General features: G+C 34.6%; 1 protein-coding gene across 3 annotated transcripts in view; it reads right to left on the bottom strand.

The window, feature by feature from the left end:
• The window catches only part of GBE1 (1,4-alpha-glucan branching enzyme 1), a 152,091-nt gene that overhangs the window by 81,361 nt on the left and 52,735 nt on the right, over positions 1–17,995 (bottom strand). For all 3 annotated transcript variants that reach the window (XM_085240893.1, XM_085240902.1, XM_085240912.1), the window contains exons 4-7: positions 12,053–12,178; positions 10,493–10,628; positions 8,245–8,335; positions 7,556–7,765 (exon numbers count right to left, since the gene is read on the bottom strand). In XM_085240893.1, the coding sequence (XP_085097019.1) occupies positions 7,556–7,765; positions 8,245–8,335; positions 10,493–10,628; positions 12,053–12,178 (563 nt within the window). The remainder of the gene's footprint in view (positions 1–7,555; positions 7,766–8,244; positions 8,336–10,492; positions 10,629–12,052; positions 12,179–17,995) is intronic.

The raw sequence follows: 17,995 nt of genomic DNA, 5'->3' as shown, positions 1-17,995 counted from the left end.
TAAAACAATCAAGCTTATAGAAGAACGTTAATTAAAAATAAATTATATATAACAAGGCTAGACTAATATATTCATATTTTCATGGCTGGAACATTACAGAACACTATTATTTTAATCATTTCAAATATATTGCATTTAATTCCAGTGCTTTCTGTTGATGCTTCTACTACTTATTCCCCTCAAGGAAAGGAATTTATTAAAACACTACATTCCCAAATATGCAATTGAAAGTTCCTTCTTGCCAGCATCTACAATGATAACCAAAAGGAGGAAAATACAAAGAAAACAAGATTTTCAAAAGCATATGAGCATTTACGTTCTTGTAAAGTAGTTTGGTGCTTTTATAGTCACCTTCAAAAAGTCCAGTCTATTAGAAGTAGTGTTAATTACACACAGAAGCAGCTTTTTAGAAGGCCATTTTACAAGCAAAATACAAATCTCACTACTGCATCACAAATGGTGCTTTCTTAAAACTGTTAGCCATTAAGAAGGAATCTTTGCCAGTGAAATCCAACTCCAGAGCTAATGCATACTATAGGAACTGCGAACACAAGAGTTTTCCTGTACTTAGTGAAAGAAGACTGGTAGAATATATACATTGAATACGTAGAATACATGGCCATAGTTTAAGCTAGATATCTAAGACATCTCACCAGGAAAAATACATTTGTGATAAACATGACCTGCCACTGGTCGTCATTGCTACTGCATATATGCTGCTGGAAGAATATTGACTGTATTTGGCTAAGTCCCCAACAATTGCAGGAGAGATCACTTTAGCCACTTACCAACAATTTGGAGAATCCTCTCTTTTGCATATGGTAAATGATTGCTTTGTAACTTTTCCCTCTCCCATTCCCATCTCCATCATGACTGGAAGATCAACTATGTCCCAAACCGAGAATAGATTAAACTGTTACAGAAATCGCATAGCTGAGAGAAAGTAGCAAAAAAGTTTTAAGAATACAGCCAGGAAAGGTAAAAAAAAATAAAATGAGAAGTTATGCACGAGCTTGTTGCAATAAGGATTGCTCATGGATTCAAGAGAAAAGGTGCAAAACTGTAAAGCCAAAAAAAGCAGCTAGTCTGAAGAGGATTTACCCAGCACCATCAAAGATCTTTTATATCAAGCGATGGAAGATTCCCTTCTCTGATACCTGACTGATATCTGCCTGGCCAAAGACTCCTCATGTGAGGATACTGTGACTCTAAAAGCAATTTTTAAATCCTATCTATCCTTTCAATATGATAACTAATAAGTAATAGTTTGCATAGTTTATAATGGTCATCACTGCTTTCTGTAAAACACAGTTTGAAGTCTGCACTAGATTTAAACACTGGTGGCAGAAAGGGCCATTGTCTCAGCACCCAAATAGGTGCAATGTGCCATTTCAGATGCAAAGGGACATCCAAGGTACCTGCATGAGGTTGAAACACAGGATAAGGAACAAAACCGACAGATGACCCACATCATTCTGGAGAGGCACCTGGAGGACAAGCAGTCTAAAGGAGGACAAGCAAAGCACAAATTTGGACATCTGAATCACTCCCCAGACAGTTATCCTACTTCTGCTGTACCGACGGCAGGCTAAAAGCTGTTCCAGAACTACAGTAGCTTATAATCCACTTTAAGAATAAGTAGAGAAAGAAAAGAGAAAAAAAACACATATACATACAAAAAAGAACAATGAACTCTGTAGTGAACTCTGTGGAGTTTAGGAGCTGCTTTGTGAATAGTTCTGAAGACTGCACTGGAGAAGACAGTGCAGCAGGCAACCAAAATATCATTCATTGTTGTGAGCTGTAGAAGTGTTTATACTTTGAACCCTACTTACATCATTTTAAAGCATGTTAAATATGAACATTACTTGAGTTGTATAATATAGAACTGAAGAGGGAAGAATAAAGAAAATATGGCTTAGTTAAGAAGACTACAGTTATTCTACAACATTTACAAGCCTTTATTGCCAAGACAGAGGATTGTTACCAACAAGTACAAAAAAGACAAAATCTACAGATGCACAGGTCAAAGAGTTCCCACTCATTGTGGTGCCTACACAGAAGAACCCAAGCACAGGCTCACATTTAAAAAAATTTGGTCCTGAAAATAGAACCTCAAAAAAGCCTGAAGAGAGATTCCAAGGAAGTCTTCTGGCCCCAGAATCTTGTAGCTAATATCATCTCTCATTGCTGTGTTCAAGGAAGCGAGTCATTAATTAAAAACAGGATTAAATCTAACCTCTAACTTTTGTGCCAAAGTATTCTCCAAGACTGAACAACTTAAAATTTGGGTTAAATGCTCAGATGTCACAGTATTAAAACCAACCAAACAAATAAGTATCAAGAATATTGTATGATTTTTGCCAACTTTTACTTCTGTCATTTTCCTAAAGGCAGACCTTACACATAAATATATCAGGATATCTATTGTCCCTTAGAATTAGATAAAGTGTAAAATCTAACTAAATCTAATGAGAGAGAGAAAGAAAAAAAAAAATTAATTCAAAATAATACTCTCAGTTTTCAACAAGCTGAGGAAAAGCAGACTCATTTACAGGAAAAAAAAAAAAAAGAGGCAAAAATCTTCGCTAGCTAAAATCTTGCTCTCAATTATTTTTAAATTGTTTTGCCTAATTAGTATTTTAGACACATTTGCTATTCGGATAAATGAATATGAATCAAAACACAATCACCTACTCTAGTTGTGATCCCACCTGGTCTACAGTGACACTTCTAATGAATTAGGCAGCTGGATAATGTTCAAATACAATTTGAGGAGGGAAGAAGAGATACACTAAGCTTGTGTTACATTAATTATAAGCAAAATCTTTACTTAAAATGAAGACGGGGGAAGAGAGAAAATTGGCTTTTTGCATGCATTTTGAGTGAGCCATCTAAAACAGGATGACAGTAGAGACAAAGCATTTAATTTATCACAAAATGGAAAGACAGTGCCAGTTAATGTACAGATCCAGAGTATTTGATATCTCCACCACCTTAGAGCATGCTCCGTTACTGTATTTGGGGATATGAAAGCCCCATTTTAATAGAAATCAAGACAAAGAATGTAAAAAGTATCTGTCTTAAAATTTATTATTAAAATATAACACAATACCTGCTAAGAGTTTGTTAGTTAGGCTTCTGGTTTACTTTGATTTGAGGGATGCAAGAGAAGAACAACAGGATGGAGTAAAACAGTAGATTCACCAAATTACTATATTTTAAGAATACAATGCCTAGATCCAGATTTTGGAAAAAAATGGAAAAAAAAAATCAGAACTGTGAAAGTAGAAGTTTATTTCTGAATTGATTTTTTGGGTTGCTGGTTTTGGGGGGGGGGGGGGACTTTTATTTTGCTTTTCACATAAAGATTTTTTTTTTTTTTTTTCCCAAATAAAAGTTAGGCAGAAAATACTATTTTACTGATCCATTTTTTTTATGTCAGTTATCTTTCTATGAAATTCAAGGTTTGTTCCTCACATCACACCACCTTAAATTAGATGATTTTTAACATGTCTACAGTTTACAAGTCTTAAATAAACATGCTCATTAGGTATTGCTGTGAAGTCTACAATACAAAACCTGCTTTTATCTTCTTAAATTATATTACTGCGCTAGAGATGAAGCACAAGTTTTAATACCACTTCTATTGGACCTTCTCACTACTTACATAACTGTAACTAAAAATATTTTAAATACACCATGAATATAGTTTGCATGAATATAGACCTTTGCTTCTTTCTGCTGTGTTAAGCACTCACAGTCACCTTCCTAGACAACTAAATAATTTTGCAAATGTTGCAAGACAATTTCCTTATGCCCTGGCATTCAAAGAAAATGTAGACAGACTAAACTGATAAAGCAATTTTTTTTTCCATCTCTTTCATGGCAGTGATTTAGTTTCTCTCAATTCCAAAATAAATTGAGCATCTTCTGGTATTTGATGTTTAAGTGCATGTAGATTTAACTTTTTCCACTACAGAACAATAAAGACTCTATTCTGTATGCTATTCAATACGCTGTGCTTGGCATCATTTATTTTCAGCGAAGTTTGAGCAACTGCAAACAATCTAAGTCTATCCCACAGAATTTTGTACTCGCCTCTATTAGAGGGTATCTGCTCATTTACTGGTATGGAAATCTGCATGCATGTCAATGACACATAGATGGAAAAAATAATATTTTCAGTTCCAACACTCCCAATTTTGTTTGCAATCTTTATACACATAAAAGAGAAAATAATATATATTTTTAACAATTTCTGAGCAATCTAGAAGAAACATGATTGTTATATCTTTTAAGCATTAAGCTTTGACTGTAAGTATGTATAGAATATTTAATGTTTCAGATATTAGGACTAAAGAAAATGTTTCTGACTAAACCTAGTTCACTGTACAGCATTCTGTGCTTAAAGGAGAAGGATGGATTTCTCTGAAAGTTTAAAGAAGGAAAACTGAACTCATTATTGCAATTCACTAGAGGACAGGGGATGGGGAATGACATAAAAGGCACCATCAGACATCCAGGACAACATTTTTTTCTCTTCAACATATTAAATATATTCAACATATAGAAAACATATTCAATTGCTCTGGTCTTCACTGTTTTGTAATCTCTTCTCTCACATCTCTTCACTTTCTCCCTTTTCATCATGCAGTCTAGCATCTATTCCAGTCACATAAGAAAAAGAATAATTATGCAGTGATGCCCCTCCTCAACAAATAAAGGCATATAACATTAACTAAAGAGAACCGTGTAAGCAGTTCTTCAGCTCTGAATATGAACTTAATATTGCCTATCTCATCCAACCTATGTCACTTGGAAAGCAGCTTCCTGTTTCTTTCATTTATGAATCCTTCCAAAACACTCAATAGCATCATCACTTTCTTTACAACCTGTTTCTGCTTGGAATAAAAGGTCTTTAACTATTCAATTCAACTTATTTTCTCACTGGAGAGGCTGGTGCCACCACACAATTGTTTGATTATACATAAGTATAAAAGGTAATAAAATGTAAAGCATCATTGTATTATATTCAAGCTTTAAGATTACCTGAAATGGAGTTTATCTGAACATAGATTCAAAGATTAATAGGAAGCAACCCACACAAGAAGTGGTTATGTGGAGACCTACTAAAATGCATTTGTTGCAGAATTCAAATAGGACCTCTGAATTCATCATAAAATTATCTCACATAAAAGAAATTCATAATAGTTTATCCTACTAAGTAACACAATGTGTACATCACTTATTACACTCGTCACTCAGTTTAATTGAAATTGTGAGTTACGATGAGAGAGTTTCCTTTAAAAAAATGATATTATATAACAATACTTCTTTAAGAGTGACATTCTTAAACAGTTATAATCCTCATTAGCTGTGAAACTGTCGGTAAAGAGTACAGCCCGAGTACAATATGTATAGATTTCTCTATCTACCTATACATATACACACCCTTTTTTGGGGGGGCCATTACATGAACACACAGAATTCTGATTTAATGTTTAAAGACATTTGCACTGTAAGCATAACTAGTTAATGGCAATTATAGACAAGCAAGAAAGAGAAATGAGAGTTAAAAAAAAAAAAAAAGAAGCAGCAGTAAATTGAACTTGCAGGCACACAAACCCTAATAAATAATATATTAACAAGAGACAAGAACTCTTAAGGCACTGACTGATGAGCTGTTGAAGGAACTACTCAAGCAAAACCTTAAAGAGGCTAAACCAGAACTTTGTAACTGATAACAAGATAAAAAAAATAGTGCATTTCAGGGGGATGTTTAGAGGAAGAACTGAAGACAAGAAAAGGGGGAAATAAAGGTGGTTCAAGTCAAAATATGCATAGCAAAATGAGAGGAGACAGAAATAAGCTGGTTGCCTTTTCCTCTCACCTTCTCTCCATGTAAAAGAACTATAAATACTCAGCACACAAGACAAATCACTCCCCATTCCACTATCTCAGAGAACACAAGGTAAATTATATTAAATGCTAATCATTATCTGGCATTAATCTGAATCTCTACTGGAAAGCTAAATGTGTCTAAGGTCTGGGTCTCCATGCTGTTCGGAACAGGTTCCACACAGAAATCCTTCAGTCTCCAAAACAGGATGTCTGCATCCAAACTGCCTACTGAAAATGACCCTTGCTTTGTACTAACCGTTGATCCACCTCTGCAAAGTTTTGGAATATAGCTCGCCAGGGCCACAGTCTTTACTGAATTTTAACAATCTTATAGTTTGATAGTAGATTTCCATAGTTCACAAGTTTTCTTCAGCTTTTCTTATTCTTTTATTTTATTTATAAGCATATTTTCTTCTTAAATATAATGCATATATAATACTTACAAATACATTATGTTAAGTTGTAAGAGATTATTTAATTTTCATTGTCTCAAAGCTTGCTGGGGACACAGATGGACTTGTTCAAGTCCAGGCAAGTCCTGGGCAAAGGTTGTGAAATCCTTTCTCTGCTCTGGAGAACTTTGATGGACAAGTCCTGGGCAAGAGTTGTGAAATCCTTTGTCTGAAGGACACAGATGGACAAGGCCAGGGGCAATGAGAGAGAGATAAGCTCCAGCTTAATGGCTGTGAAGCGGCCTTTTCTATGGGCTTATCTCAAGGATGATGACCATCTCAGGAGGTCTTCCTGAAGTGCCCAGGGATGTCACGTAGGCAGGAGAAAAAGTAGGATGAAAGGGGAATCGAAAACCACAACGTTTAGGTTTTTCTGGCAACAGATTCCTCATGAAGAAGAAGAGGTTTCCGCCATGAGAATCCTCACGACATGTCTCTCTCTCTCCTGGACTTGCTCTGCTCTCTCTCCCCACTGGACTTGCTCTGCGCTCTACCACGATGCTTAAGAAGAACAGAGGTGTCTGCCATCAGATTCCTCACTACGGAATTCCTGCGTGCTGACGGACTCTCCTGGGCCTGCTACCTGAGTCCTGCTGCTTCCTCCTGGATTGGCTCCGCGACTTCCTCCTGCCACCTGCTTGCTGCCCAAGGCCGGCCACGCTGCTTCTCTCTCTCCTCCCCTGCTGCTTCTGCCTCGGACCTTCGAAACGGCGTGCAACGGGACCGCTGCTGGATCTTGGTGGTGACTATCCCAGCCTTACGTGATTCTTGCTTCTTTCCTATCTTTTGTATCACCCTCCTTCCCTTCCCCGTGTACGTATATAAGTGTGTACGTATATATAGGTAGATATCTATATTATATTTTATATATTTTAACATATACATGTATTTAAATATATACACATAAGATTTATATAACTACCTGTATATGTTCATACATATAAAAAAGTTACATACCTGCACAAGCTTTGTAATTACATACATACATAGTCATAGATAACAGAAGAGTAACAGAAACTGAATACAATTATTTTATCTCAGATTTTAAATATTTAGCAAAGCAGATGAATTTAACTCAGCATATTTTAGCCATTAAGCAATTCAAAAGATTTTTTTCAGCCTAGAAAGTACTGAAGCTTTAATATAACTGCTAAGAGATTATTATCACTAAAGTACTTGAAACTATACTGTATGCTTACTTTGCGTAATCAAAGAGCCTGCTGTCCCAGATCCGATGAGTTCCTCTAGGACCAGAATGGAAGAAACAAGAATCTGTACCATCAAATTTGTTGAGACCATCTTCTGAGTTTTTTGATGCGTGGCTGTGCACAACATCCAGCAGTACAGTAATACCCATTGAATGAGCAACGTCAATCAATTCTTTCAGATCATCTGGAGTTCCGTAACGGCTATCGGCATAAAAAATAAATGTGTTATGAGGGGAGCCACCCAACTTAAGCCAAAAATAGTTGACATCACTAACAGAAAGTACATCAATGTCACTAGTTCTTCATCATCTAGATTCCGTTTGTAGATTTTTCAGCCTCTGAAGTAGTAACTTGATTACAAACTAACAGTTAAAAAGATTTTTTAACTATGAAATAACATCACCCCTATGCATGCAAAATACATGCAGGGTGCTGAAACTGAATTAGATGGAATATACTGTGATGGCTACAGTTACTTACAACTTTTGTTTTTATGCTAAGTGTTTTGCAAAACAGGTGATGACTATGACAAATTGATATCAGATTTAAGAAGCTATTGCAAATGCTTAAGCCTATACTTTCTTCTTCCATTAAACTTGTACTTGCAATCAAAGACATACCGATTCTAGCAGATGGAAAGAAAGGTAAAGGAACAAAAAAGATTAAGTACTTATACCCACCTTGATGCTGCAAAGAAGCTTGTGACCTGATAACCAAAGCTGGCGTAATATGCATGTTCCATAACAGCCATCAGCTGAATACAATTATAGCCTATAGAAATATAAGACATAAACAGATACACCTTTGCCTCAAGAATGGTTAACCAAAAAATTCAACTCCTGTGACTTATCAGTTCCAAATTGTGTTATCTTTATCCTATTATAGTTGGTTTAACTCTCATGCATACTTAATAACTAACTACAGATTTGCTCTCTCTCAAGAGGTAATTCTACCTAATGGCTTACATGACCTTCCTTTGAAAATGGAAGGTTCAATCATCAAGTAATCTATATAAAACTAAATCTTTCAAAAGAAAGAAAATACAGGAGTAATGTGTTTTTGTTCTGAGTTTACCAAAGAACCAAGACAGTACAGAAGCATAAGTGACTCACTCTCTCTTGCATCACCTAAAATATTTCAGCGCATATAAGAAGGAAATCTAAAGAAACTGTGCACAAGTAATGAAACTACTTACTATACATCTTACCCAATCTATCATTAACGCTAGCAAATAAGTACCTCAGCTAGCTAGTAAGGACAGTCAACAAAAGGCAACTTTCAAGTTTAATATACAATCTGCTGAGACACCTACAACTACATAGTTTCTCTTTATTAGTTTAACCAAGCTCCTCCTTCTTTAGTGTAAACCAAAAACTTTTGTTGTTGGTTTTGTTTTCAAATTTTTTCACCCATAAATGAGTTAGTTATTAGCAGGAAGTTGGCATAAGCTCAGCAGTTTGTCAGATAAACTGATGTTTCATAATTCAAGCTCATTGCATTTATTATTATTTACAGTATTTTTGTAAATAAAAAATTGAATAGCACCAAATTAGTATGATTTAGACTACTTTGCTATTTTTTATGCATATTTCTACAAGTTATTTATATCTTAGTATTTACTCCTAAATACTTATGTCTTTAAGCTTGTTTAAGATATTTCATAACTGAATCAAATATCACTTAAAAATACAGCTTAAAAAAAAAAAAAAGAAAAAAAAAAAGAGAGAGAGAGAGAGAGAGGGAGACAATTCCCACACAGCTTACTTATTTAAATTAAAAAGAAAACTACCTATCGTATTCTGTATACGCAGCCTAAACTTTGAATTTCTTTTATGGTGTGTCTTTTCACAACATTTCTTCTCCCCAAAAAAGAATTGGTACATAAAGCAGAAAGTTGCCATAATTCCATTAAACCTATTAACCTCCAGGAAAGAAGGAAGTATTTTGGCTCGAGGAAAAGAGGCACAGGTATTTAATGGACATTCCAAATGAATTTTTTGAGGGCATTCAGATTTGCAGACTGCAACTCCCATCATGCTTTGTGAAACACTGGCTCAACAAATAAGCCTACAAGAAAAGCATACACCTTCTTCAGGCACTCTGATAAATAAAAATCAAACTACAGATAAGGACAGCCAACATCTAAAAGCAATCAATCATGTATGGCAAGACTATGTGACATTTGAGTGTAACAAAATATACTTAATCACAGTGAGTCAAAGTTAACAAGTTAGAACACTGTCCAATGCATAAACAGTGCAAAGGTGCCGCAGGAATTTTTTTTAAAAATCATTCAACAAATTCAGGTGAACAGTTTGCTATGCTTCTTAATTTAACCACGCGATCTGTTTCCACATATACCTTCCACAACACTAGAAATTTCTTTGCAAGAAAGGATTTCTCATGTTTAAAGTTTCCATATTCTGACACCTCATAACAACTGTTATAACTTTAAGGAATAAAAAAAAAAAAAAAACAACAAACAATTAGCACACATTGTATGGCAAATAAAAACAACAATCTTTGCTATTCAGATATTTATTTGTATTTTCTAAAAAGCAAGATGTACATTAGCAGAGCCAATTAAGAACACAGTATTTTCCAAAGACTAACATGCAACAGATCTGCTTTCAGATGAAAAGCAAGCCATGCCAAAAGCAAATTGCCCTCCAATAACTGTCTAGATTTCTGAAATCACATATTACTTTAAAATCTGTTGAATGTATTTTGGTTTAAAATGATACTTCAGTCCACATCCCGTTTCCATAAATTTAACTTTTTTATTTTGCTCTGCCTTAAGAAGCTATTTCTGCAGTGCTTTTAATCTGAAAATACAAAAAAAAGAAACAACCCTCAAAGACACTTGATAATTACATATTCTAATAAGAGTACAAGCACATATCTGCAAGCATCTGTGCTATTACTTACCAAGATCCCTTATTCTGGGCAGTACGTTAAATGTGAAGTTTTTATAAGAAGCTATTTTCCCTTCTGGGGAAGCAATTCCCACATGAGATTCATAGATTCTCAGGCTTTTTAATTTCTTGGGAGAACGATGCTTACGCTACGAAGAAAAATAAAAACTAATTGTCAGCAGTATATAACATGAAATGCGAGAAGTTTACATCTAATTGGGATTTTTTAAAAACAAAAATCCTACATGAAGAAACAGATAAACTATTGTTTAAAATATACTTTTCCTCCAAGGTTTTTTCACTTCTAATTTCTCCCAATTAAAAAAAAAGAAAAAAATGTTTCAAGACTTTATTTCCTACTTGTCAGTTCAGTACTTAAATGAAGTCAAAGTTAGAACAACCAATTAAAATACAAGCAGACATACATATTTGCAAAGAGCAAACAGAATTTTAAGTATCTCTCTTACTCATAAAGAGTCAATTCCTTTTATCTGACAGAACTCAGTAAAGGCTAGTCCACAACCTATATGTTTTTGCCTCCTTTTTACTCTGGGCCATAAAAACTGATCTCTTTTCCAGCTGCTGGAAATAATCCTTTTTGATTTGAGCAAAGCTTTCGAAGCCATTTCTCATAGTAACCTTCTGGACAAAACGTTCAGAATACACCTTAACAAAACGATAATGTGATATGTGGACAAGCAGTCCATGGGTTGAGCTCAAAGGGTTATAGTAAATGGGGTTATATATCAGGCTGGCAGTCACTGGTGGGGTTCCAAAGGGCTCCTTGTTTCAGCCAGTGTTCTTCAATGGTTTCGTAAGTGACTTAAACGCAAGGTTCAACAGTATACTAATTGAGTTTTAGGATTGCAGTGGACTTGGAGGAGCTGTGAAGTCCCTCGAGGGCAGGAGGTTTTGCAGAAAGATAGTGACAGATCAGAGGGTTGGGCAATCACAAGCTGCAAGGAGTTCAACAAAAGCAAGTGCTGGATTCATCACTTGGGACAGGGAAACACTGAATCTGCATACAGACTAAGGAACAAAGGCTGGAGTGCAGTCCTGCCAAGAGGGATCTGCATATTATGGCTGACTGTTACCTGTATCTGAGTCAGCAGTATGCCCTGGTAGCCCAAAGGGCCAGTCGTACCCAGCACTGCCCATTGCGTGAGGGAAGGGGCTGTCCTGCTTTCCTTATTCATTGATTTTTGTCACTCAATTATTTCTTCTTGTGCAAAAATTAGGAGTAACTGAGCATGAAAAAATAGAGTATATCAATCAATTCATAGGGACTGTACATATAAATTCTGAAGTTACTGTAGTTAATGTAGTTTTTAAAGAGATTCTACATGAAAATCATTTTTTCTCTGTCAAGCACATACTTCATTTGTTTCTGCCAAAGTGTTGAATACAAACCGTTTCTCAGGTGGTTATTCCACCTGAATACTCTCTTTTTTCATCTAACAGCAACATCGTTATTCTCTTTTCATCTAACAGCTCTAAATTTTCAAAATAGGGCTACAAATACGATGTGATGCATGTTTTTATACACCTCTCAAAAATAATATTTAAGCCTTACTATATATGATTGTGGTGGATCCCAGTGTACCCAATCGTAATTCACTTTGCCTTCATAACGGACTACGTATCTTGCCCACGGTGAAATACGATAGAGGAGTTCGCCATTTTGAGCACGAATCACCACCTATAAAACAATCGTAACATACCAATGCAGTCACATAAAATTCATGAAACATTCACTGTGTAAACCATAGAAGAGAATGAAGTAGTATGGTACACAGAAATTTAATTTAAAGAATAAACAAATATGCAATGCTGATTAAGAAAGAATGTTCATAGGCAAAGTTTGTAAAGTGACAGCACACCAGGCATGTCAGACACACAAATGATGTTCCCAAGTAAGAGTTAAAAGGTGAAAACATATATGTAAACTTCATTAAGTAATGGGAAAATGAGCCTTTCTGAACAGATTACTGCTAGGTTCCCTTACTTCCTATCATCGCTGTTTCACCACCACATTCTAATAATTGAAATAGGTTTGTAGTATAATGTCACCAAGATGAGAACTGTGATTTGTTTACTATGCCAATTTTAATATCTTAATTTCTCTTCTTTTCTATACTTCACCAATCATGGCTGCATAGATAATAGCTGTACAGATCAGGATTTACGCATGGATTTACACAAAAGGCACAGGAAAACTTCTAAGCCAAGAAGATGGTAAAGAAGAAAATTAAGATTGCTGGATTTCCTCTGTTGCCTTGAGTTCCTTCAGTTGTTTTCACCAATCTAATGCTAAAATAAAGGTAAGCATATAATTTACTATACCTTTCTTATTTGCCGCCACCTATTTTACACAGAGCTGAAAAAAAATGACTTTTTAATTACTCAAAAAATCTCACAAAACTTCACTTTGCCAGAATGTGTGATCAAACAAAAGAAATCTGTTTTGCTTATCATCATTTTACACAACAAAAGCAAATTTGAAATGATGGACAGCATCAAGGGCTCTGTCTGGCTGCTATTAAAGCCGTTAACAAAAAATCAGTTGTTGTTAGGGTTTTCTTACAAAGATCCTGAAAATGTCTGCTTCATCCCTCTCACTCATTTCCTCAGTGTAGAACAAGTGACAGTCTAGTTTTGTTCATTGTTTTGGTTGCCATTCAAGCAATGACAGATAAGAATTGTGGATTTAGAACCCAGAAACACACGAGTCACTGAAGCTTTTCACCTACACTTTATTCTGCATTTGTTAGGAAACTGGCTGTATATTTATTTTTTGGGTTGGTTTTGGTGGTTTGTAAAAGAGAGCTGTAAGCATAGTAATGAAGGGTAGAAGTTGGCTTTCTCATCTTTAAGTAAAAAAAAAAAAAAAAAAATATTGCTGTCATTTCCTAACAAGAAGTCTGGTTGAAGATAATTATCAGCAATTGCCTTCTTGCCTGTAACAAGTTTTTTTTTTTTTTAATTATTATTATTTTGATAGATTATCTGTATCCTTAATCCAATCACGAGAAAACAAGATGGAAATAAGTATACATAATACCAAAGACTATTGCACCTTAGAAGTATACATAATACCAAAGACTATTGCACCTTAGCTTCACTGACAATTGAAGACAGGCTCTGCTGAGAATAAGCTATTGCATACTCTGTATAACTGCGTGAAAAATTCCTTCTGCCAAAGTGCTGTGCTAGAAAGTGCGCTAAAAAGTATTTTTGCAAATTGAATCAACAATAAAGATCCTCCTGTCCAATAGCACTGATGTAATTTGCATATTACTTCTAAAAACTACCTCCTCTTTCTGATAGTACACTTCTGATGATGTTATTGCTTGTTTTATTGTTTGTTCCAATTTATTAGAAATAATGTAATTATTTATTATGTAATGTAATTAACCATCTTCACATTCCTTTTTTCTCTTTAACATACTAGTGGAATTTATGCTATATAAGATTATGAGAAGTGGGCACATTTTTATAACTAAATATAAAACATCAATTGATCACATGTAGGTCAGGCTTGATCTAAAAATGATTCTGGGGAAGTGAATGGGGAGAGAAAAAAGTTTATTATGAAATATCAAAACCAGTCATGTGTACTCTTTAATTCATTAAGCAATGAAAAACTCTCAAGAAAACAGCAGATTAGAAACATTTAAATATGATCACACAGCTATTTCCCTATTTTTAAGTCACACATCCCAATTATGCTGCACATATGAGAATTTAATTGATCTCTATTCAGTACATCCGAAATTAAAGAATTTTTCTTCTTCCACAGTCACTCATGTCAAACTGACCATACTTTTTCCTCATCTCTGAATTTATACAAAATGACTTTTGAAGAACTGATAAGTACTCTAAGTATCTATCCAGTCAAGTTTGTTAGACTTTTCATGAACTTACAGACTTTTGTAGGAGCAATGAAAGTCCCTATGAGTTTTAATAGCCAGAAGTCAAACTGCAATAAATAAAATTATTGAGAAGCAGAGGTACAGATAAATTTCTCTGTACTGAATAGTAAACATTCATAAACAGGTTGTGCTAATATACCATTTTCTGCAAATGCTGGGTTTACACACTTTATTAAATAAGTGATTTTCTTTGCTCTTCATCCCTAACAATATCTAAATTTTTTTTCTTTAAATATTCAAATTGTCCTTTAAATATAGGATAACTCAGCTTACAGTTCGACTACGCAAATATAAGAAAACTCAAATATTCTAAAGAAAATAACTTTTTTCAACAACAGAAGTGTTAGAATTTAACTGCAAATATTAGAAAACCTCTGAAGAGTGGGAATAAGCACTTCAATTAGACAAGTAGTTAGAAAGTACATCTGTTGCTTTCTTCACAGTCTAAGTCTTCTTAAAACAAGGAGCAATTTCAGATACAGCCATGGCTGAATCTGGTCGAACCTCAAACCTCAACATGATTAGCACTAGTAGAAACCTTAATGCCCCCCATGTGCTGCTGCTGCGTTTTAATGTCATGAGTGCAGTTAACTCAGGAAATAAATCATTACACACTAGTAAAGTTCAATTTACTTCTCTAGTTTACAAGAAAGAAAAAAACAAAATAGTTTATTTAGAGCCATTCCATGTTATGAACCTAGCATTTTCAGTTATTGTTTCCTAAGCTTACTTAACCCTTTTCTCAAATTTACATGAATGCCATTTATGAAACTTTTCTGTAATTACTAGGTTCTATAATTCATCCTATTATTCCTCTACATGATAGTATTGAGAAAAACGGATTCATAAATTACAAATAGAAAGACTTAAATTTTTTAAAGTGTTATCTCTAGGACTCCTATATCATTATGTTTAGCTGAGAGATGACAAAACACTGCAAAATCTTGAATGGTCCCCCAACGCAAATAGAAATTCAGCTCAAGACCAATAGAAACACTTCAAGAAAAATGATCCAATAACTTTTGTTTCCTTACTTATCAAGGCATTTCTTGAAACAACTAATTAAAATGAAAGTTTTATCATAATTACTTCTTTTATAAAACATACATGTAAAACTAAAATAACCCATGCTCTACTTGCCCACAGTATTACCCATGACTCATTCTTTGCAGTGCTCATTGATGAGATGTAGCCACCATGTACAGGCTGCACATACTGCAGCAGGTTATATACATGAAGAACACTGAATATATTCATTACACAATGTAGCTATGAGTCTACTTAGCAGATACTTTGTTTCTGCTCTAAATTTGATTTTTTGCTCATTTAAAAATAATATTTAAAAGTTATTGTGCATAACCTAACCTAGTTACAACTTAGTCCATCAACATTTTACAACGGAGTTTACATTTCTAAATTACCTAACCAATGTTCTCTACAGAAAAATGTATAAAATTATGATGTTCATTAAACAGGCTAATTCAAAATGCTCTTGGGATTTACCTGCTTCATTTTTAAGAGGTACGTTCCCATTCTTTGCTTAATGTATATGTGAAAGGACATTATACTATTTGGTATAAACCCTCTAATCCCATTAATAAAGCACCAAATGCATAATACTGTAACATGATATGCATTTGTCGCATGGACCAAGCAAACTGGCAGTATTCTAGCTACTAATGACAACAAACCTGTTTCACCCTTATTAAGTTTTAAAGAAAATTGTAGATAAAAACATTCAATATTTTCAATTTTATTACTATTTCTTCAATTACTGATGATTTTCAAGAACATACAGCATTGTTTTGCTGGCTTTTAAGAACATGGACCTGTTTGAACCTGATGAGAGTCAAGAAAACGATAAGAGGGCTGGAACACCTCTCCTCCGAATGGGGGCTGAGGGAGCTGGGGTCATTCATACTGGAGAAGAGAGTATAGTTATGAACCTCTTTCTTTGGTTCTTTTAAGGATTTAAATTCCTTTTTAGATGCCAACTATGTTAAAATGATCAGAAAAGAGATTTATCATTGGTCACTACTGAAAAACCTCCAAGAGGTCAAGTAGGAGGGAAAAAGGGAACTCATGTTTTTCATGCAGTACAATACATCTGCCTCCATTCTATATTTAAAATAATCTGTTAAGAAATGGCTGAATCTAGGTTAAGAAGAAATCTATGCATCAAAAGAGTTACATATACTGTCCATACTTAGGCAGAGAAACAGAATAAACAAGTAAACAAACAAGCAGATAAAGTACTTGCCACCACCTACATTAAGATTGAAGATAATCTTCATTACCAATAGAGTATTATTTCATGAGAGCTGCTCGAAAAGTCTCCTATTTTATTATGTTGGGCCACAACATCAGAAGCAGATGTTGGCAGTATGAAAGTAGGGATTGAACCTTCCCATCAATATTCCATTACATTTTGTTGCCATGTGACAGATGGCAGCAGAGGGGTAGCCTGACAGAATGGCATCTAACACAGATGAGCATAGGAAGCAAAGGTGTGTCACTGAATTCCTCCATGTGGAAAAAATTGCATACACTGACATTCGTTGATACTTTTTGTATGTTCACGGAAACCAAACAGCACATGTGAACACACTGAGGCAGCGGGTGGTGCGTTTTAGCAGTGGTGACAGTGATGTGAAAGACAAGCCACGTTCCAGAAAGCTATGGTTGTTTGTTTTGTCTTGTTGTATTGTTTTTTTTTTCAAACAAACAAAAAAAATTACCAGCTCTTGTTCATCACTGACAAAAATGCATAGCTAACAATGGTGACTGTTGAAAAATAATGTTTTGTGGCTGAGAATTCAGTCAATCAAAAAGTGCTATTGTACTCTTTGTATATGATATATTTATCTCCATGGATACTACAAGGCATTACTTTCAGAGCGACCTACATACTACCAGCAAACTGCATAATACATAGGCAATTTGATACTTTTTTTTTTTTGTGGAGGGGAGTATGTATCTCACAATAGTTAATCTAGTGCATATTTCATATTTAAAATGTTATACATAAGTCTTTTATCTACTTACCCATACTTTTTGAGTTGCTTATCCTCTGGTAATTTACAGTACAAACTTCCAGAAAATTCAAAATTAATCATACAGAATTTGCCTACATTAACACTAGATATACCTCATCCACTGTTTTTTTTTTTTCCCTCCAGCAGTAATCACACAAGAAGTATAAACTCTGGCAACCGCAGGAGCCAGAAGCACACAATATTCAAAGTGAAATATCAGTGTAAGTACACATTAAATAAATGCTCTCAGACAAATATGCAAATGTCAGAAAGATAGAATGAAAGCATTCTTTAAAATTTGACATTTATGTTGTTCAACAAATGTATGGGCACAGATATATAAATCATATACATGTAACTGTAGAACAATAAAAAGTGAAGAGCTTCTGCTAAGCTGCTCACCTCTCATATTTAAAGTTTTAAAATGTGTTTTATTTACATTTTCCATTATAGAGACGTTTAAACATTTTGTTTGAAACTTTCAGCACACCTGAAGTTTAGCATCCAAGACCACTGTGATTAATGAAGTAGATTTCACTAATGAGTACA

This window comes from Meleagris gallopavo, chromosome 1 (assembly GCF_905368555.1).
Source record: "Meleagris gallopavo chromosome 1, MGAL_WU_HG_1.1, whole genome shotgun sequence".
NCBI lineage: Eukaryota > Metazoa > Chordata > Aves > Galliformes > Phasianidae > Meleagris > Meleagris gallopavo.
Note: the sequence above shows the minus strand (reverse complement) of the source record. Positions and strands in the feature narration are given on the sequence as shown.